Genomic DNA, 23,284 nt, shown 5'->3' on the forward strand with positions numbered 1-23,284 from the left:
TGTCCCTACTGTGTTGATCCAGAGGAAGGCAAAAAAACCCTTATGAAGCAGATGCCAATTGCCCCATACCAGGGGGAAAATTCCTTCCCGACTCCAAATATGGCAATCAGAATAAATCCCTGGATCAACGTTCTGTCCCTATTAATCTAATATCCATAACTTGTAATATTATTGCTTTCAAGAAACACGTCCAGGCTCCTTTTGAACTCTTTTATTGAGTTTACCATAACCACTTCCTCTGGCAGAGAGTTCCATAATCTCACCGCTCTTACTGTAAAGAACCCCCGTCTGTGCTGGTGTAGAAACCTTCTTTCCTCCAGCCGTAGAGGATGTCCCCTTGTTATAGATACAGTCCTGGGTATAAATAGGTCCTGGGAGTGATCTCTGTACTGTCCCCTTATATATTTATACATAGTTATTAAATCCCCCCTAAGCCGTCTTTTTTCCAAACTAAATAACCCTAATTCTGATAATCTTTCTGGGTACTGTAGTCCTCCCATTCCCCTTATTACTCTGGTTGCCCATTTTTGAACTCTCTCCAGCTCCACTATATCTTTCTTGTACACTGGTGCCCAGTACTGTACACAGTATTCCATGTGTGGTCTGACTAGTGACTTGTACAGTGGTAGAATTATTTCCTTGTCGTGGGCATCTATGCCCCTTTTGATGCACCCCATGATTTTATTTGCCTTAGCAGCAGCTGCCTGACACTGGTCGCTACAGGTAAATTTACTGTTAACTAAAACTCCTAAGTCCTTTTCCATGTCAGTCGTCCCCAGTGTTTTCCCATTTAATACATATTCCCAGCCTGGATTTTTCTTCCCCATGTGCATAACCTTACATTTATCTGTGTTGAACCTCATCTGCCACATCCCAGCCCAAGCCTCCAACCTATGCAGATCCATTTGTAATCGTGCACTGTCCTCTATTGTGTTAACCACGTTACAGAGCTTAGTATCGTCTGCAAAGATTGATACTTTACTATACAATCCCTCTACAAGGTCATTAATAAATATATTAAAAAGAATAGGACCCAAAACTGACCCCTGTGGTACCCCACTAGCAACACTAACCCACTCAGAGTATGTACCATTAATAACCACCCTCTGTTTCCTATCACTGAGCCAGTTACTTACCCACATACACACATTCTCCCCCAGCCCAAGCATTCTCATTTTATGTACCAGCCTTTTATGTGGCACCGTATCAAATGCTTTGGAAAAATCAAGATATACGACATCCAGCGATTCACCCCGATCCAGTCTTGAGCTCACCTCCTCATAAAAGCTGATCAGGTTAGTTTGACAGGACCGATCCCTTGTAAACCCATGCTGATATGGAGTCATACACTTATTTTCATTGAGATACTCTAAAATAGCATCTCTTAGGAAACCCTCAAACAGTTTACACACAACAGAAGTTAAACTAACAGGCCTATAATTCCCCGGGTCACTTTTTGTCCCCTTTTTGAATATTGGCACAACATTTGCTATGCGCCAGTCCTGGGGAACAGACCCTGTCACTATAGAGTCCTTGAATATTAGAAATAGGGGTCTGTCTATTACATTACTTAACTCCCTTAGAACGCGGGGGTGAATGCCATCTGGACCTGGTGATTTGTCTATTTTGATATTTTTTAGGCGGCACTGCACTTCTTCCTGGGTTAGACAGGCGACATGTACTGGGGCAGTTATCTCATCCTGCTGTATATTACCTGGCATTTCATTTTCCTCTGAATACAGTAGAGAAGAATATATTTAATAGATTAGCTTTTTCCTGATCCCCGTCTATAACTTCTCCCTCATTACTTTTTAAGGGGCCAACGCTTTCATTTTTAACCTTTTTACTATTTATATAGTTAAAGAACATTTTGGGGTTTGTCTTACTCTCTTTGGCAATGAGTCTTTCTGTCTCCACTTTTGCTGCTTTTATATGATTTTTACATATTTTATTATTTTCCTGATAGCTTTTTAGTGCTTCCTCACTGCCTTCCTGTTTTAGTAGCTTAAATGCCCTTTTTTTGCCATTTATTACCCCCTTTACATTTTTATTTATCCACATTGGTTTTCTCTTGTTCCTGACTCTTTTATTCCCATACGGTATGTACCTTTCACAGTGAGAATTTAAGATATCCTTAAAAATCTCCCATTGAGTGTCTGTACTCTTGTTTTTGAGGACATTTTCCCAATTTACAGTGTTAAGGGCTTCTCTTAGTTGATCAAACTTTGCCTTCCTAAAGTTCATGGTTCTTGTGGCTCCTCTAAGAGTTCCCTTATTGAAGGACAAGTTATAATGTATCATATTGTGATCACTATTTCCTAGATGCCCCCTGACCTGCACATTAGTTACTCTGTCAGGTCTGTTGGTTAATATTAAGTCCAGTAGGGCGCCCCCTCTGGTCGGGTCCTGTACCATTTGGGACAGATAATTATCCTTACTTATAGTCAGAAACCGGTTTCCTTTATGAGATTCACAGGTCTCTGTTTCCCAGTTTATGTCGGGATAGTTAAAGTCCCCCATAATAACCACCTCATTGTGATTTGCTGCCTTGTTTATTTGCTTTAATAATTGATCTTCTGCTGCTTCCATTATATTTGGTGGCTTATAGCAAACCCCGATCAGTATTTTATTATTTTTCTTTCCATATATTTCTACCCATAATAACTCCACATTATCATTTCCCTCACATATATTCTCCCACAGTGTGGCCTTTAGGCTGGACTTTACATAAAGGCAAACTCCTCCCCCTTTTTGTTTTTTTCGATCCTTCCTGAATAGACTATAACCCTGTATGTTAACCGCCCAGTCATAGCTATCATCCAACCATGTCTCTGTTATACCCACTATGTCATAGTTTTCTTCAGAAATTATTAACTCCAGTTCGTCAGTTTTATTGGTCAGACTTCTGGCATTAGTAAGCATACAATTTAGAGGTGTATGGTTTTTTTCCCTATGAAGCCTATCCCTATTGACTATTCTAACCCCTCCCTCCGCTCCACCCCCAGGTACATTTATAAGCCCCAGCTTTCTATCTACACTATCTTCCCCTTCTATATTGTAGTTTCCCTCCCCCCCTTTACCTAGTTTAAACACTCCTCCACCCTTCTGGCCATCTTCTCCCCGAGCACAGCTGCACCCTCCCCATTGAGGTGCAGCCCGTCCCTACCGTAGAGCCTGTATCCGACAGAGAAGTCGGCCCAGTTCTCCATGAACCCAAACCCCTCCTTCCTACACCAGCTTCTGAGCCACTTGTTTAGCTCCCTAATCTCCCGCTGCCTCTCTGGTGTGGCACGTGGTACAGGTAATATTTCAGAAAATACTACCTTGGAGGTCCTTGCCTTAAGCTTGCTACCTAAGTCCCTGAAATCATTTTTAAGGACACTCCGCCTACCTCTCACTTTGTCATTGGTGCCAATGTGCACCATGACTGCTGGGTCTTCTCCAGCCCCCCCCCAGTAATCTGTCAACCCGATCCGCGATGTGCCGAACGCGAGCGCCAGGCAGACAACACACTGTTCAGCGATCCCGGTCTTTGTGACAGATCGCCCTGTCTGTCCCCCTAATAATTGAGTCCCCCACTACCAGCACCTGTCTGGCCTGCCCTGCGCTCCTCCTTCCCTCCTTACTGGAGCAGACACCCCTCTGGTGGTCAGAGGCAGTGACTTGCTGCAGTACTGCTAACTCTGAACTAACATCCCCCTCATCTGCCAACCGGGCAAACTTGTTGGGGTGTGCTAGATCAGGACTAGCCTCCCTGGCGCTTTTCCCCCTACCCCGCCTTCTAACTGTAACCCAGCTAGCTGCCCGACTGTCCTGTACCTCCATCCCGCTATCCTCCCCCACCTCTACCCCCGAGAGAGCTTGCTCAGTGAGCAGCAGACTCCTCTCCAAGTTGTCAATAGATCTCAGTGTTGCCAGTTGCTCCTCTAGACTCAGGATTTGTGCTTCCAAATGAGCAACCCGCACACATCTCGCACAGCAATATGCACCCTCGAAGCGCTGATCAAGGATTGCATACATTGAGCAAGATGCACACCTGACCGCATTGTCAAACATGGAGGACATCTTGGCAATGGGGATAGCTCAAATCATCATTCCTTTTTTATTAAGAAAATCATATCTCACATATTTTAAATGCAGATATCCAAATGGGACTTTTTCAAAACAATTTTGACATTAGTGTAAAATACCAGCCCTGCCTTTATAGCATTCATATGTAATATACCACTATATACTGCTATGATTCTTACGCAGACCAGTAGACTCCATTCGTGATGCTGTATTCACAGTGTCTCCAAAAAGGCAGTATCTTGGCATTTTAATCCCAACAACACCAGCCGCACATGACCCTGTGAAGATCAAGTTAAAATAATATTGTAATATTACTCAAGCTCTGGTCAATTAGCAAAATATTCTATAACCTGATAATAAGAATAAATGAATATTCCTCAGCATAATTTATTTTTTTCACGTCTCATGCCCAGGGGCAGATTGGACCAGGGGCAGGGGGGACAAAGAGCAGATCCTAAATTGTTTTCAAAGGGTTGGTCCAACCTGGACAACTTTCTCTTTTGTTTCTTTCATCCCAGGTTATCTTTGTCTCTTTCAGGTATTTGTCCATCCATTTGGAATATTTTTATACTGAATCTTGCAAGTACCTAGCATTTTGGCTTGGCCATATGACACTCTGGGCAAATGTTCTGTGGAACGGTGGACTTATGGGTCATAATGTTTCAATAAGTTTGATCCAGCTGTATATTGGTCTTGCAGTGTGCGACCAATGGCTGGATATGTGCAGTTGCAAGCACATCCAGCTAATGGCCGCATGTACATTAAACTACCAGGGGTCTTTAGTCATTTCCAGTCCAGCCCTGAAGCATTTCTCTAGAAATTTGTACATCAGCTCCATGGATGTATGGTAGTTGCTACAGACCCTTGCTTCTTCTGAATGACCTCTTTGGTGTTTTTGTGATTTATTTCATGCTGTCAGGTCTTTCATACATGTTTTAATTGAAAAACACTTTATAATGATGGGGGTGATTTATAATCGCATTGCTAGCCCAAATTTGAATTTATGACAAGTTATAACAATAAAGTCTGACAGAGACGGCAGGTCAATGATAAATGCACCAATCTTTTAAATCTGTTTGATTTTTGAGCTGTGTTATCAAAATTCAGATCCAGAGGTATGAAGGCCCCACCTATCGTTCCCATGATCCTATCTCTTTTATTTATCCATTTTTATAAAGCAGTGGTACTGAATATCATAGCATACCAGGGAACTTATGGGCTCTGGCTACCTGGCAGTCCCACTGACATCAGGGGCGTTCGTGCTGGCCACAGTGGGCATTCCCGCTGACCTCAGTGGATGTTCCTGCTGACATCGCGGGAACACAGGAAGGGGAAATTAGTGGGAAGTGGGGCATGTCAGGACCCCGCTCCCAAGACCCAGATGATACGGGTGTTGACCTGGAGAAGCTGAGAAGTTTCCAGGTATGCATATTAGTGGGTCAAAACATTCATTATTTTGTTAAAAAAATGTCTACTGTAGGTAACAGGCGACAATTACTGACATTGAAACAGCAGCATATTTCCTACATTATATACTAGGTCAGTGATAGCGAATGTTGAGTGCCCAGCTCCCTGCATAAAACCAAGTTGCAGACCTCAGAGTGCTAAGACTGCATGCTGGTACCTACCCCTTGTGCAGTGCAGTGTTGTTTTGCTTCCCAGACACACAAAAGCATTTACCCACATTTATGTATAAACATACACAGACAATCTGGGTTATGTTCACTTTGCAACACAGCTGTTAAATACATACCTGAAAATACCCACCCACAGGACCTGCCATGGCACCCACAGGACTTGAGATTGCCATGAATACTTTAGGCACCTTTACATGCTTAACCGGCTAATCAAGGGGCAGGCCCAGGCCAAGAAAGGCTCTTTTTTGATTTTTCAAAGGTCCGCTCTCATGCTTTTGTCAGCACCCCATCAGGTCCAGGGAGACAGATTTCAGATGTTAGCTGGATGATGCTGCGCGCCCAACACATCTTCTTCTCTGCTACCAGGAGGATGTCAGCTCTGCATGCGCCCAATGATGTCACCACGCCCAGGAACATTTTAACACTAGCTTTCCCTTCAGTGCCTTGCTTGGTGTATTTGATGTCAGTTCTCATATTGTTGTTTGCTATTCTTGTTGCCATTTTGAATTGTTCCACGGATTGCTGCTGCTATTATAGTGTCCCTGACCATGGTTTGTTCCACGGATTACTGCTATTATTCTGGTGCCCCTGACCACGGTTTGTTCCCCAGACTGCTGCTGTGGTATACAGTATGTATTAGACTTGTTTTGTCATATAACAGGGGTGTCCAAGTTTTTTCTGCAGTGGTCCACTTCATCAGAAAGCTATGTGTGCGTGGGCCGCACTCATTTTTCACTGAGAGAAAATATGGCCTTTTAGCTTTATAATGCATAATAATACAGGGTTATTTTGGCAAAAACACCGGAAATAATCATCCGCAGGGGACCTGCCGCTTCCCTCTGTGTTGCTCGGCAGCGTCTCTTGCAGGGGACGCTGGGGACACAGGAACCCAGCGGAGTCATGTAAATGCGCGTCACCTCACGTGACTCCGCTCTGTTCCTGTTCCCCTGGGCAGGTCAAGGGAAGTTCAAACAGACTGCGCACAACGCAGATGGAGACAGCACCCCTGTGTAAGTCTGCGAGCGGCACCGGAAGATCTGCATGCGTTTTTTTTTTTTAATTGATTTTTGTGACAGATATTTGGAAAGCACAGTAAACGTTTGGGAGACACCAGAAATGCCAAGGTGGAGCCGGGGCCCCTGAAAAGGTTTGGTTTTTCTGGTGAAGAGGCAAGTTAGGTAGCGCGTTTGAGCAGCCCTCCTCTATTGATTATTTCAGTGGTCCCAACCCTTGCAGGGAGGGAACAACAGGATACGGCCCTCCTGCAGGCCTTTCTTCAGAGCGGAGCCGCTTATACACAGCTGGAAGCTGAACTGTGTCCTGTTAGAGAAGCCAGATTTTGTCGATGAGCTGTGATCTTTTTATGTGAACTGTGTCAGTACTAAGTGCCTATTCCCCACTGTAGCCCAGTGGTAGAAGTTCACCAAAGTAAAACTGTGTTCTTTCTTTCAGGCCAAAGGCAGAATCCAGAGGGAAGAGGAACTTCAGACAACTGCAATGCAAGCTGCAGTCCCTGTTGGACCATGTACAGATGGGACATTGACCAGGAGCTGGAGGAGACCAAAGGGGGCCAGAAAATCCACTTTGAGGACGAATCCTAGCAAATTGTATTCTATACCAAGGTGGAGAATATGGAGAGGGGTGAGGAAATGAAACTTGTCGGCCCGGACCTCCTTCACCTGTAACAAGGAGACGGTGGTAGAGGGCAGGATGCCCCGCACTCTGAGAGAATGATCACAATCCTGTATAAACAGAAGGGGGAGAGATGTGAAAAATTGGCATCCCATCTCTCTCCTGAATATGGACTACAAGATCCTTGCCAAGGTACTAGCAACCAGGTTAAGGAAGGTCATCGGGCAGATTGTATATCCAGACCAGACCTGCGGCATCCCAGGGAGCCGAAATCACGGACAGCCTTGCCCTTATCAGAGACAAGATACACTACACCAAGGACAGTCACACCCATGCCGCTCTGGTCACCTTGGATAAAGTGAAAGCATGTGATCTCATGGTTTTATGAGTCAGGTCATGCAGGGGTTTGGGTTGGGGGATATGTTCTGTTCCTATGCTAACCTGATGTACCATGATATTTGCAAAAGGGTGCTGGTGAATGGCTGGAAGACTGACCCCTTCCCAGTTCTCTCTGGGGTCAGACAAGGCTGTCCTCTTTCACCTCTTTTTGTCTGTTGTATACAGCTCTTCGCCAAATGCAGCAGACGGAATCCAGAGATCAGAGGGATCACCGCACCAGGCAGAGATAAGAAAGAGATAAATCGCTCGGTCTACATAGAGGACGTGACCATCTTCTGCACAAAGGTCAACTGCAGGAAGTCAGAGATCATTCTGTACGGCCAGTGGGACCTGACTTGCCAACCGTTCCTGGGAGTCTGGTTCAGTAGAGAAGGCGCGGCTCTGAAGAGCTGGGAGGAGAGTAAAGCAGGAATTTGGATTGTGCTGTCTCAGAGACCTTACCATTGAAGGGAAAGTGCTGGTGCTGCTCAACGAGATTCTTCCCATTCTGTAGTATGTGGCTCAGGCCTGGCCCTTGCTGGTCACTATCCACCGAGCCATCAACAAGGCAATCTTCCACTTCATGTGGGACTCAGCGTAAAGTACGCAGTGATGTACAAGGAGGCTCGTAAGGGAGGCAAAGGAGTGCCTGACATTCCTACCAAGCCGAGGACCTTCTTTGCATGTAATTGTGTATGCAGGGCTCTCAGAGATGCAGTGAAAGGCTCTGCTGAAAACTCAATGTCTCGCTTCAACATTTGCAAGCTGACTAACAGGCAAAAATACATTACATGGATGGCCATTTAGAGTGGCCCCTAAGGACATTTATGCATGCTAGGGGGCTGTAGACTACCCACAGTGCATTGTGGCAGAGAAATTGCCCTTCACTTGTTCTGGCAGTGCCAATTTCCACAGGTTTGTTGAGAGCTGTGGGGTAGGAACTCAAGGATTTATCAAGAGAAAGTACATGTCCTACCACTCTGTACTACAGACTTTTACCAGGAACACACACTGAGGGCACCATTGATGATGCTTGGCATCTCATATTCTATTGAGGAGGGAGCAGGCCACAGTCCGTGACTGACACGGGCTTATCCACAGCCTCATGAGAGACTACTTTCTTATGGACAGTTTCAGTAGCGTTTTTTAATGAAGATCAAGAGTGCTTTGGAAGACTACAACCAGCTTGTTTTAAATTGAAAAACATTAATGGTGACCTTTATTATGCTAGGATGCCACCATTTTGCAGGCAGTGTGGTCAATATGAGCACAACAAAGAAAAATGTACAGACTTTTTTTGTAATCATTGTGGAAGCCATGAACACACAACAAATGACTGTAAAACCCCCACATTATGCAGACTGTGCCTAAAGATTGGCTATGCTATTTGTCCAAGTAGAGTCAGACCAAAACCAGCCCAACCCCATGAAGAAACCAATCTCCAACAAAACACTCAGCCTCAACAAGAGCAAACAAAACAACAGCGTGAGAATCAAATGGAGGCAAATATCTGCTTTTCAGAATCTGATGAGTCAGAAAGGCAGATTGAATCTACATATTCAGAACTGTTTCAGCCATATCAGCTATAGGAAGTATTTATACTAAGTAAACCCAATGCAAAGCAAAGAGGAAAAAAGTGGAGACATCCTGAAAAATGCTGAAAACTCAAGGAGACACCTATAAGCCTAATACCCTAAACACTGCAAAAGGTAAGGACATACCAGAGGCAGAAACCAAACAAGGAACCACTGGCCATGGCTGACAAGTTCAGCAGAAAAAGAGGGCACCCAAACAGAAATCCAAGTCAGAGGCTAAAATCACAAAAGGGAAAGCCTCTGCAATGGTAGTGAACAAGGAGCATGTTGTAAGTTCTTCTGATCTACCTAGTATACCTTCCTATTCTACATTAAGGGGGAATTTAAACTCCCCTGTGACATCTTCTCAACAACAAGACTCCTATTTAAGGTCGGATGGTGAACAGGAAGTAGAAAGCTTTTTTCGGTTTTTATTTCAATGCCATTTTACATGGTCTGTCTTTTAGTGTAAGGAGTGTTTTTAGCAATGTAAGAAGGGATGCATGTTTTAACATTTCATCTGTGTTAACATGTACAGTCTTCTTTTTGCAAGAATGTCACAGACCACATAGCCAATGCTATAAAAGGTATGAAAAGACTAGGCATTTGGGCCATCTGTATGGTCTGGCTCTAATAAAAATAGGTCTGCAGGAGTAACCATTCTTTTTAAGGGTAATGTTCTTAAATTGATTTTAACCAAGAAATTTTACCAGGCAGAGTTTAATTTGTCAGTGCTTTTAATAATGGTTTTAAGTGGCATTTGCCTCCTGGGTCTCCTCGGAAAATCACCCTTGATTTTAGAAGGTGATTTTAATAGTGTAGATGTCTGTGGTCATGCAAGGCAATATACAGTTTTAAAGCGGCACTCTGGAGGTCATGGAACAATATCCTTTTTAAAAAAGAGTTTTTAACTAGACTTGTGCATTTTTATTCAGGAGAACATGAAAACAAACACGAATGGTGTGTTTTCGTTGTTAAAACCGAATACCGAAACTAATATGGTGGTGGGTACACAAAGACAAAGAAGGACAACATGAAGAATCTTCGTGTTCATCTTCGTTAATATCTCCTAGCTAAACTCCCTGGTCTCTTCCCACTGCCTCTACCCTACCTTATCTATGTAGCATTGCAGGGGTTAATAGAAATGGGAATCCATAGGATCACAGACAGGGAGCTCCTCTGGTATCAACCAATAAGGGCAGCTGCCCTTCATTGATTGATGCCAGAGGAGGCCCCTGCCAGCCTTTGTTGCCAAGGTTTAGACATTAATGTTGAGTTATTTTGAGGGGACAGCAAATTTACAGTGTTATACAGGCTGTACACTCACTACTTTATAGCAGAGTGTAATTTCTTCAGTGTTGTCACATGAAAATATATAATAAAATATTTAAACGTGACAATACTCTGGTAGGCTGTCACGTTTAAACGATGCTCAATTGGGACCCAAAGTGTGCCAAGAAAATGTCCCCCACACCATTACACCACAACATCAGCCTGAACCGTTGATACAAGGCACATCCTGCCAATCCATGCTTTCATGTTGTTTACTCCGAAGTCTGACCCTGTCATCTGAATGTTGCAGCTGGAATCGACACTCATCAGACCAGTTAAACATCCTTCCAGTCTTCCATTGTCCAATTTTTGTGAGCCTGTGCAAATTGTAGCCTCAGTTTCCTGTTCTTAGCTGACAGGAATGGCACCGGTGTGGTCTTCTGCTGCTGTAGCCCATCTGCTTCAAGGTCCAACGTGTTGTGCATTCAGAGATGGTATTCTGCATACATTGGTTGTGAGGAGTGGTTATTTGATTTACTGTTGCCTCTCTGTCATCTTGAACCAGTCTGACCATTCTTTTCTGACCTCTGACTTCAACAAGGAAACTCAGAAAGTTGTCTACATGCCTAAATGCATTCAGTTACTGCCATGTGATTGGCTGATTTGTGGTAACAAGCAATTGAACAGGTGTACCTAATAAAGTGGCCATTGAGTGTACATTGGCCTTACGAATGCCTCCTCATACACACACACTACCTTAGACCAGCCCATATATATATATATATATTCACATGCACATTCACACTTGCTCTTGCAGGCCCAAAAATAAAAATACCCTCACTCTTTCTTCACATTTCTTACCTTTCTCCCTATCTCTTACATTTCTCCCATCTGCTTTCTTCTTAAAGTCCTGTGCCACAGGCTGTGGTGGGAGTGGGAGATCTGTTCCATGAGACTTCTGCTTCAGCTGTGCATGAAGCTTCCATGCTGAGCGCCCGCATATTACATCATATCCAGACGCTCAGCATCAATCATCAGCACACAGTGTAAGGGAGAGCTGAAGCAGAGGTCTGAAGGAACATATTTTGGGCCAGTTTTGTGATCTCCCCAACCAGCCCTGCACTCCCTACTCCTGATTTCCCGGGACATGTCACAGGACACTGAATTACCAGGAAAGGCTTCCAAATCCGGGACTGTCTTGGGAAAATTGGCAAGTATGCTATGATGGAAGCGCAAGGTCTGTTCTCTATTTTAGTGCTCGAACACGGTGCGCAAAACTTCAAAGCTGAGCGTCGTGATATGACATTATATCCTGGTGCTCAGCAACAATAGCCAGCACACTTTGTGAGGAAGCAGTGGAACAAACAAACCTCATGCTCCCTTTATTTTGGATCAATTTAAAAAAAATTCAACAACCTGAGGTTGACATCGTTATCCTCTGTTTTTATTTTAAGGAAATTTCATAACTACAAATGACAGTAACCAGTAACACAAGGAAGAGGCACTTAACTATCTTGCCAACGTCTTATTAAGACCATATTTTGACACAACCACTCCAAGATATAGATATGTCTCAGAAGATACTACCTGAATGAATTCCAATCCTTATCCAGACAGGTAAGCCTGGCAAATGCCTTAGTTCAAATGAGCCCATGAAGCTGAGGATATCCAAAGCCATCCTACATATATCTACAGCATGCCTATTTCCATTTCGATTTGGCAAGCCACTGACCACCATGTATGCATCTCCAATTGTTTCCACCTACAGAAAGGAAAATACAAATGTTAATATACTCCCAGGAAGTGACAACGATCAGTTTTGTGTTATAACTGGACTACAGGAACACGTTTCAGTTTACTGTTCTGTTTTTTTTTTGTAAATTAAAGTTAATTTGTTAAGGTTATTCATTTTCTGGATATGGTATATACCATACCATATGGTATGGTAGAAAATGAAAACAGTGAAAAATATATCCAAATACAAAAAAAACTACCCAGTTAAGCTTTAACCCCTTGATGACAATTGCCGGTCCGGGCACGTCACGGAAATTCAAGTCGATAACGACAAATGACGTGCCAGGACCGGCACGTCTTTAAACGGGTGCAGAAAGCGATCTATTTTCGCTTTCTGCACCGAAACGGCGTTGCTGTAATGCCTCGACCTCGAGGCATTCAGCAACGCCATTATCGGCACAAAGGGGCCATCTCTGGCCCCTCCCCGGGGCGTCAACATCCGCCATACATTGTATGGCGGCGGACGCCCATTTTAAAAGCGTTTAGGAGGCGATCAACGATCAACGAGGCATCCAGCGACACCAAACACTTACCTGGGAATGGACTGTGACCGCTCCGGAGAGCGGTCACAGCCGCAGCTGCCGGTGATCTTCGCCATCAGCAAGATGGCGGCGGCCCGGGAAAAAAAATAATAAAGATAAGAGTTCGCTAGACACTCTCCAGACCCTCTAGAGAACTCTGGCTCCACTTGCAGGTTGAATATAGGTACTGCATTCAACCATGCAAATCAATGGAGCTCAGCTTTCTAATCACAGTGTGATTAGAAAAAATTAATTAAAAATAAAATTAATAATAATTAGAAAAAAAATAGTAAAAAACCAGTAAAATGTAAAAATAATTTCCCACTGATGTCACTATCAGGGGAACCTTCAAGTTGAAAAAAAATGTTAAAAAAATAAAAAAAAGGCAAAAAATAAATATATATATAAAAAATATATTTTTGTGAGCAAGTCCTAAAATTAGCATATTAGCTTAAAACAATTCTCGCATGGAAAGAGTTAAAATACTGGCATATTAAATGCCCATGGGGTGTCTACTTTTAAAAAATGTATGATTTGATGGGGTAAATTGAATTGGCCGGGTTCAACAAGGTCCCAATTAACACGGGGGGAAGGATGGCCACACATCTAATTTCCAATTAGAAAAATGCACACGTACCAAATGTGGCCTTTTAGTTCCCCCCAAAAATGACAAACCCATGCATGTGGGGTATCACTGTACTCAGGAGATGTTGCTGAACACATATTGGGGTGTCGTGTGACAGCGGCATATACCAGGAGCTGTAAATTCATACATAAAGTAGGTGTGTGTGGGAAAAATACACACACAAAAATACTACTGCAAACTTTGAAAAAATGCTGGTGGTAAAATGTGTGCATGCAAAGAGTTAAAATACCAGCATTTAAAATACCCTGGGGTGTCTAGTTTTCAAAAATATATGGTTTTGTTGGGCACACTGAAATGGCCCGGCTCAAAGATGTACCAAATAGGGCATGGGCAGTGGATCCCCAAATGCCAAAGTTCAACATTGAAAAATGTGCATGCCCCAAATGTGGCCCTTTTGCCCCCAAACAGCCAGGCAAAATCATTCATGTGAGGTATCGCTGTACTCAGGAGATGTTGCTAAACACATATTGGGGTGTTTTTTGATAGTGACATATACCAGAACCTGTTTATTCATACCTAAAGTAAAATGTGTGTGAAAAAACAAATGCAAAAAAATGACTACCATAAAGTTTGACAAAGGCTGATGGTAGAATAAGTGCTTGGAAAGGGTTAAAATACCAGCATTTGGAATACCCTGTGCTGTCTAGTTTTCAAAAATATATGATTTGATGGGGTAAATTGCATTGGCCGGCTTCAAAGATACCCGAAATGGCACATGGGGGGAAGAATTACCAGATTTGGAAAAAATGGCTTTGAAATAGCAAAACGCTACCTGTACTTATTGCTCCATAACGTGCAGAAAAAAGCAAAAAAACATAAAAACATTGGGTATTTCTAAACTCAGGACAAATAGTAGAATCTATTTAGCAGGTTTTTTCATTACCTTTTATAGATGAGTAAAAGATTTTTCAACTAAAAGTTAGAAACAGTCATTTTTTTCAAAATTTTTCACCATATTTTATACTTTTTTTAATAGTAAATAATATGATACAATCAAAACAATGTCATCTAAAGAAAGCCCTTCTTGTCCTGAAAAAAACAATATCTAATGTGTGTGGGTTCAGTAAACGGGAAAGAAGAAAATTACAGCTAAACACGAGCAGCGCAGAAATGTTAAAATCAGCCTTTGTCACGAAGGGGTTAAACACACACACACACACACACACACACACACACACACACACACACACACACACACACACACACACACACACACACACACACACACACACACACACACACACACACACACACACACACACACACACACACACACACACACACACACACAGTGATCCAACTACCCTAGCAGCCTTTTAATAGTCTCAGAGCCAATGAACCCAGCCAGTCGCAGTATTTTCTTGCATCTGATCCGAGTAGGAGTGTATCAGTTGCTCTATCACCTTTACTTCCTTCACCATATTAATATATGCCTTATAGGAGGGAACAGAAGTACTTTCCTATATTTACTATGCCTTCCTCTCAGGGCTTTATTCTTTAAAGGATGAATTTTCAGGAGAGTAGTGGTTTCAATTCCTCACTTTACTTTTCATTATGAAGAGCAAAGACTTTCAATTTTCTTCAGCCAAAATAGTTAATCTAACCCTGAATAGAAACATAGACACTGACGGCAGATAAGAACTAGAGCCCTGCGCGGGGCTGCTTTTTTTTTTTTTTTTTTTTTTTAAATCGTTTTTATTGACATCTGTAGACCAAAACAAAGCATGTCGTACAACACATGAAGTGAAGCAAGAGACAATGCCCAACAGGGTTACATCAGCAAATCATGACGAAGCAAACAAATGTCTCGGTAAAGCATAGTAGCCGGGTACAACCGGCAGGCATAAATCACTTCAATCCTGACATGAGAGACGAATTAGACAGCGCATATCACAGATGTGGTTTTCGTGATTTTTATACATAGAAATCAAAACAAAAGAAATAAAAGAAATGCGAACCGAGAGCAGTAAAAAAAGATGAGAAGAGAGAAGAAAAGGAGGAGAAGTAGAAGAGAAAAGAAAAGAAAGGAAGCATAGAGAAAAAGGAGGGAAACGAGAGAAGGGGGAAGCAAGGAGGAGTCGCGCCAAGCCCCCAGGGTGACCTGATGGGAGCTAAAGATGAAGTAGAGGCAACACCTGGTCCTTGTCCGCAAACGCCGTAAGCCATGGGTCCCAAATTGCCTCAAACTTGTGCATAGTATCGTGAAGTTTCGCCGTGATCTTTTCCATAGTGATCATGTGCCATATATTGGAGTCGATTTCCCCCGCCGTAGGAGGGCGCCCCTTCCACCTGCGTGCTACTGCTTGTTTGACAGCCACACAAATTCTATGTATCAGACTGTGGTTATGTGGAGAAAGGTCTGGAACGTCCACATCCATCACTAGCAGCGCTACTTCAGGAGATTCCGGAATAGGAGAGTGTAAGGCCTGAGACAGCCGCTGAAAACAGTGGTGCCAAAGCGGCGCTAAAAATTGACACGACCACCACGCATGAATATAAGAGCCCGTCGCCCCACATCCACGAAAGCACCGACGATCACCCCCAGGGCCCATGTGAGATAGCATCGCAGGCGAGAGGTACCACCGTGCGACCACTTTGTAGAGACGTTCCTTGACCATAGTGTTGATGGTAATTTTATGCATAGACTCTGCAGCAGCTTCCCAAGCCTCGTCCGAGAACTCTCTGTGCAAATCCTGATGCCAACTCTGCCGATACGTAGGGGAAGAGCCAAATTTAATGGCCAAAAAATGGTCGTAATGGGAGGAGATGGAGTGGTGTAGACGTTTACGAAATAAAAATCTCCGTTCAAACAGTGTCTGGTCACCCACGTACCCCCGCTCAAGTAAAGTCAGCATAAAGTGTCGGAGTTGTAAGTAGCGGAACAATTCCCGGGGCGGGATGTGCTTAGTGTCACGTAGGGTCTGGTACGAAATCACCTTGCCTCGGTGTATCAACTGGCCCGCTCTTCCAAGTCCCGCCTCTGTCCACCAGGCGAATTTAGTTGGTGCAAGCCCCTCTGGAAAGGCTGGATTATGTATTATGGGGGTCAAGGAAGACGAGCGTTCTGTAAGGCGTAATTTGTGTTTGAACGTGGACCATATGCGGTAAGATGCTTTCATGGTCACGAGGGCGTTTGAGTTCTGGAAGTGCAAAGTGTCAGTCCAGAGAATCAGCTGCAGTTGATGGTGTGAAATGAAACCGCGTTCAATATCCACCCACGGTAAGACTCCTTCAGGAAAGGACCAGGCTTCCAACTGGGAAACCCTTGCAGCTAAATAGTAGAGGTAGAGATGCGGAACAGCCAGGCCCCCCTTGCGCTTGGGCATGTACAACGTCCTCCTCTGGACACGCGCTCGTTTGGAATTCCAGATAAAGGTGAGTATTTGTGATTGGAAAGAGTCAATATCCGATTTCTTAATCGGCACAGGAAGAGCACGGAACAGATAGAGCAGTCGAGACAAAGTGTTCATCTTTATGGCGTATATTCGGCCCAGCCAGGAGATGGGATATTGGGACCACTGCACTAGTTCTTTACGGAGCGTAGACAGAAGAGGAGGATAATTGGACTGATACAAAGTAGACGGGTCATTCGTAATGTTGATACCCAAATACCGGAGATGAGACTGTCTCCACACAAACTTAAAAGCAGCTCCAATCCTCCGAACTAGGTCGTCTGACAAAGTAACATTCAACGCTTCACATTTCGCATCATTGATTTTGTAGCCGGAGATCAGGGAGAATTCACTGAGTTGAGAATAAAGGTTAGGAAGAGAGATCAAAGGATTCGTTAAGGTGAGAAGGATGTCATCCGCGAATAAACTTAATTTATATTGGCGGCCATGAGCAATTATGCCGGTGATATCGGGATTGTTTCGTATAGCGACAGCCAATGGCTCCAAGCAGAGTGCGAACAGCAATGGCGAGAGCGGGCACCCCTGCCGGGTACCGTTGCGGATCGCAAAGGGCAACGACTCATGACCCATTAAAGCCACAGATGCTCGCGGATCCCCATAAAGAGCACGAACTCCATTCAGGAACCGGCCGTCAAATCCAAATTTGGCTAAAACTTCCCACATGTACCTCCAATCAATGCGGTCAAACGCCTTTTCGGCGTCCAGAGCTAGTAACATGGCAGGTTGACCGGTCGAGTTAGCTAAGTCAATCAGATTGACCGTGCGCCGAATGTTATCGGGGGCTTCCCTCTGTGGGATGAAACCAACTTGATCAGGGTGGACGATAGTCGAGATAACAGCACTGAGGCGTGAGGCGAGAAGCTTAGCATACAATTTGATGTCAGCGTTGATGAGGGATATTGGTCTGTAACTGCCACAGTTAGAAGGATCTTTCCCATCTTTATGAATGACTATAATCCTGGCAGCCAGCAATTCGGGCGTAAGTGAGCCCCCGTCTAGCAGTGCATTAAAGAGCGGCAACAAACGCGGAATTAAGATCTTTTGGAATTTTTTGTAATACGTGCCTGGTAGACCATCCGGACCCGGCGCTTTGGATGCTTTAAGGGAAGATAAGGCAGCCTTAAGGTCGTCCTCCGTAAAGGGCAAACTCAGGGAAGCGACGTGGGACGCTGACAGTTTCGGGAGTGACAACGAGTCAAGGAAGCGCAAGATATGTTCGGAGCCTGCGTGGTTTCTAGGAGCCTTGTTGCCGTCATAAAGGGATTTATAATAAGATGCGAATTGTTCCGCTATATCCGCTGGGTTCACCCATGTCGTGTGATTAGCATCGATGATCTTGGCTATGTTTTGCGATTTACGTTGTGCTCTCAACCGTCTCGCCAACATTGTATCCGGCTTGTTGGCCTTGGCAAAAAATTTCTGTTTCGTTAGATTCAATGAATGCAATACCTCTTGACTGAGCAACAAATTCAATTCACCTCTGGTGCGTATAATAGACTGTAGCGTCGAGGCATCCAACGTGCGCTTATGTTGCGCTTCTAGGTCGGTAAGTGTAGTTGTGAGAGCGTTGATTGCAGCCTGATGGAGTCGTTTACGTCTGGCTGCAATTCGAAGGAAGGAACCGCGAATGTAAGCCTTATGAGCCAACCAAATCGTCTGCGGGCTCACGTCAGGGGTGTCGTTTATAGAAAAGTACTCTGTGAGGTCTCTGTTAATTTCAGCAACAATCGATGGGTCCGTCATCAAAAATTCATCCAGCCTCCAGTGTCTTGCAGTAGGAGTCCGGGGAGATATAACAATGGAGCACTCCACCGCACCGTGATCTGACCAGGAGATAGGGTGAATTCGCGCCGAGAAGGCAGAGGGTATCATATGTTGACTCAAAAATATATAGTCTATACGAGAATAGGAGCAGTGAGGATGGGAGTAAAACGAGTAGTCCAAATCTTTGGGATAACGCAATCTCCAAGCATCAGTCAGAGCTATCGTCTTCACAAAGTCCCGGAGATATTTCGAATTCTGCGGAGTGTGCAGTAATGGGGTGCCCCCTTTCCTATCCAGGTATGGATCCCAGATCGCATTAAAATCACCTCCCACTATAATCTGCTGATAGCGATAAGGTAAGAGGAGGTCAGTGAGAAGGGAGTAAAATGATACAGCGTGAGTGGAGGGCGCGTAGACATTGAGAAGTACTATCGGAATGTTGCGGAGAGTCCCAGTGAGGAGTAGATATCTGCCCCATTTATCTGATTTCGAGGTGTGAAGCTGAAATCCCAGGGAAGACCGTAGAAAGATGCTAACCCCGTTTCTCTTTTGTCGCGGGTGAGCAGCGTGGAAGTGTGCATTATAATTGCGATGCCAGTGGGTAGTTATATGAGTCTTTCGCAGATGTGTCTCTTGCAACATAATCACGTCACACTGAAGCTTTTGGTAGTATCGCATGGCCATCCGTCGCTTTTGAGGCGTGTTAAGACCCCTAACATTGTGTGTAATTATTTTGAGATCGCCAGCCATGGGATCCGGTGGAGAAAGAAGCTGTATAATGCGAAGGTAGGCGTAGGCGACAAGGGTGGGTCAAAGGGACCAAAGCAGCATGACCCCCGTATAGAGACGGGAAAAAAAAGAGAAGAGAAGAAGAAAGGACAGACGAGAGGAACGACGAGTGAATAGAAGAAAAAACCAAATGCAAAAAAAACCAATCTCAAACTCCGTAACCAGCGAGGTGGGCTACTGCACTGACACTGTGGAGGCCCCATCTCGACAGGAGGTCGAAAGGCCTGGTGGACAGGCAGTAGATAGACCCTAACGGTCAGGTGAAATGGGGACGTAACCTTCAGCAACCAAAACGGCCTCCGCAGCCTCATTGGAGAATAAAGTTAAACTACCCACATAGGGAGCAGATTAGAGGGATCGAAGTAACGAAAACATGTAGGGGAACCGACCATAGGCACCTTGGAGACACAGTGCGGAGCCAAACAGTGGCAACATAACGCTAAATGTGGTGTGGTAGGTAAACCGCGCCAGAAACCCATAATCAAACAATAAAAAAAAAATAAAAAAAATTAAAAAAAAAAAAAAAAAAAACCTAAAAGAAAAACCAGGACTTAGCTGATCCAGACGCAATAAGTTTGATCGGGTAACCGGGTGCTCGAAGCAGAAGAAGTCCCCAAAAAAGGTCCAATGCGGTGGGTGGGGGGACATCTAGACCCATAGAAGGGACCAAAGCTCCACACGAACGGGGTCAGTAGCCATGGCAAACGTAGCGGCCCATCTGATGCGGCGAGTAAAGCAGAGGTAGAGCACCAATCGAGGGCAAACGAAGTGTCAAAGGCGCACACCGGTGATAGTCGTTCGGAGCACAGTCAGCGATGGAAGGTAGGTGCGGTGGATCCAGGCGACGCATCTTCAGAGCGCGGGGCAGTGTCATCGGTCATCCGACGCCGGGGAATGTCGGTCCATGCGTCCGCGGGGTGCAAGCCGGGCTCCATCCTATTCCGTTTGCGGCCCAGGGACAGCGGTGGAACATCCAATTCCATCAGTAAGTCTTCAGCCTCGTTGAGGGATTTGATAGTATAGCTCCTATCTCCGACAGAGGCTTGAAGTGCGAATGGAAATCTCCAACGATACCTGACATTATGGGCCCGGAGGTGATCTGTCAAGGGTTTAAGGGCTTTACGTCGCTGGAGAGTCCTAGGAGCAAGGTCCGAATAGACTTGGACCTCCGTGTTGTCGAGCGATAGAGTGAGTGTCCGGGCAGCCTTCATGATACTCTCTTTGAGAGAATAGTCTGTGAGCTTGACTATAATGTCCCTCGGTCTCTCATCAGTCTTCGGCCTCGGTTTCAGGGCCCTATGTACGCGATCAATCAGGACTTGATCCGGCGGAGTGTCAGGCAACAATTGAGGAAGAAGACTGTGCAACACCTGCATCACATCAAGGTATGTCTCCGGTACCCCGCGAAGGCGGAAATTCGCCCTCCGCGACCTGTTTTCCAGGTCCTCTTGAGCATCCTGCAATGATTGCACCTCTGTGTGGAGGGAGACGATGTCCTCAGCCATCTTGCCATGAGCACGTTGCAGGGAGGCCTGAGATCGTTCTAAAGTGTCCGTCCGCGTCCCAATCTCGGTGATGTCCCTCTTCAACTCTCGTAGTTCTGTGCGGATATGATCCATCAAATCGTGCTTGACCGAGAGGACAAGGGATTTGATGTCATCGATATCTTGCCTGGTGCAAGCTGCCGCTGTCGCCATGTCGTGCGGTAGGCCCAAAGGCTCGGGCGGAGGCAGCGCGGGAAGCTCAGGAGAAGCCGATTTTCGGTGGAAGATATCCGGAACCGTCGACTTCTTAGTGGACTTACGTGGTCCCCCGGGCATGCTGCAGAAGATCCCCGCGAATCGGATCGGCAGGGGGTAGAATAAGGGCTAATAATAGTAGCTTATGTAGAGGCTTTGTGGAGGAGAAAAGGCACTACACGGCCATCTTGGTTCACGTCCAGCCACGCCCCCCCCCGGGGCTGCTTTTTTAATCCCGCTCTCGCTGTTTTGCATCCCGCTCCCGCCCGCTCCCGCAATGTGGGTGTTCCGCTCCCGCCACATTTGTGGCCAATCCCGCCCGCTCCGGCCACATTTGTCGCCAATCACGCCCGCCTCCTTACCTGATTTCCCGCGCAGTCCCGCAAGGCTGCCCTTGAGTTGTTTCCTCACAGCGTCTCTTTTCTTGCTCCGCCCAGGAACAAGGCGAAGTCACAGGAAGTGACGTCACATCACGCGACTCCGCCTTGTTAGATAGGAGACACTGTAATGGAGCAGCGAGAAGGCATCCTTGCGGGACTGCGCGGGATTACCGGGACCCACAGGTACAGTGCCTGACCGCCCGCAGCCCCAGAAAGATCGCCCGCGATCCAATGCAGTCCTCTAATAAGAACCATTCGGCCCATCCAGTCTGCTCAACCTCTGAATAGTACCTGGCCTTATCCTATATCTATCTTAGGCTTATGCCTATCCAATGCTTGCTTAAATGTCTTCGCTGTATCAACATCTACTACTTCTGTTGGAAGACTATACCCATGCATCCACTACCCTTTCCATAAAGTAATATTTCCTGATGTTATCTTTAAACCTTTGCCCCTTTAGCTTATGACAATGTCCTCTTGTTGTGGTAGTATTTCTCCTTTTAAATAAACTATTTTCCTTTATCTTGTTGATTGCCTTTACGTATTTAAATGTTTCTATCATATCCCCACGTCACGTCTTTCTTCCAGGCTATATATGTTAAGATCTTTTAACCTTTCCTGGTAAGTTTTATCCTGTAATCCATGAACCATTGTAGCCCTTTTCTGAACTTTCTCCAACATATCTATATCCATCTGGAGATATGGTCTCCAGTACTGTACACAATACTCCAAGTGAGGTCTCACCAGTGCTCTGTACAAATGCATGAGTACTTCGCTGTTTCTACTGATAATACCTCTCCCTATACAACCAAGCATTCTGCTAGCATTTCCTGCTGCTCTATTGCATTGTCTAATAATATGCATAATGCATAAACCAATGGATCAGGAGAAGTATCACTGATTTAAGTATGCTTTATATGGGGCAGCCAAAGCTCTTCCTACAGAAAAAGCTTACAAGACTTTGACCCAGAGACATATTCTGTCCGAGGCCGATACGTTCTAGGCCTAGGAAGGAATTTAAAGTGGGGCTGCAGTCCCCAGTCCCAAATGCAGGGGGCAGATTCCAGTGAGGACACCTGCCGCACAGGGAAGGCGGTGGACCAGGCTTGGGGCAGTACTCAAGGTAAATGCACCACTGGTTGGATCTTCACAATGTATTATAAAGTCAAACAAATTGCTCTTACCCATAGTGTGCCAGACCTTGTAATGCTCAGCCTGAGAGCATTGCAAGGTGGCCAGCTCCATTGATTTTACAACTTCCTGGATCTTTGCAACTGGCTTATGATGCCCACTGTTTACAAAATTGGGACATTGGGGCAGCTACCTGGGACAGAGCTCAAAAAATGTCCTGGGAAAACAGGAAAGGTCGCAAAGCATGTGGGTATACTTCTAGGCTTCATACAAGTGGAAACGGTAAGATTTTATTGTGTCTTTGAAAAACACAAGCTTTTTAGTCATTCTTCTAGATTAAAACAATAATGGGGGGCGTGGCCTGCAGCTGAAGTGAGAGGATGCACGGCTGAGCTCCTCTCCATACAACCCTGACAAAACCGGCAAAACTCAGCTCACCAACCGGCTAAAATACCGGCAAACTGAGTCCCGGAACACACACCGGCCACACCTCACACCATGAACAGTGTAAAGAAAGGAGAAGACAGCGGTCCTGACAAAAAA

At 45.0% G+C, this 23,284-nt stretch overlaps 1 protein-coding gene across 1 annotated transcript in view; it reads right to left on the reverse strand.

The window, feature by feature from the left end:
• Positions 1 to 23,284, reverse strand: part of LOC149284413 (guanylyl cyclase C-like) — a 159,841-nt gene that overhangs the window by 15,305 nt on the left and 121,252 nt on the right. The window contains exons 24-25 of the mRNA XM_089496809.1: positions 12,152 to 12,326; positions 4,251 to 4,349 (exon numbers count right to left, since the gene is read on the reverse strand). Coding sequence (XP_089352935.1) covers positions 4,251 to 4,349; positions 12,152 to 12,326 — 274 coding nt within the window. The remainder of the gene's footprint in view (positions 1 to 4,250; positions 4,350 to 12,151; positions 12,327 to 23,284) is intronic.

This window comes from Sceloporus occidentalis, unplaced genomic scaffold (genome assembly GCF_023333645.1).
Source record: "Sceloporus occidentalis isolate IW3139 unplaced genomic scaffold, rSceOcc1.0.p SCAF_94, whole genome shotgun sequence".
In the NCBI taxonomy this organism is placed as follows: Eukaryota; Metazoa; Chordata; class Lepidosauria; order Squamata; family Phrynosomatidae; genus Sceloporus; species Sceloporus occidentalis.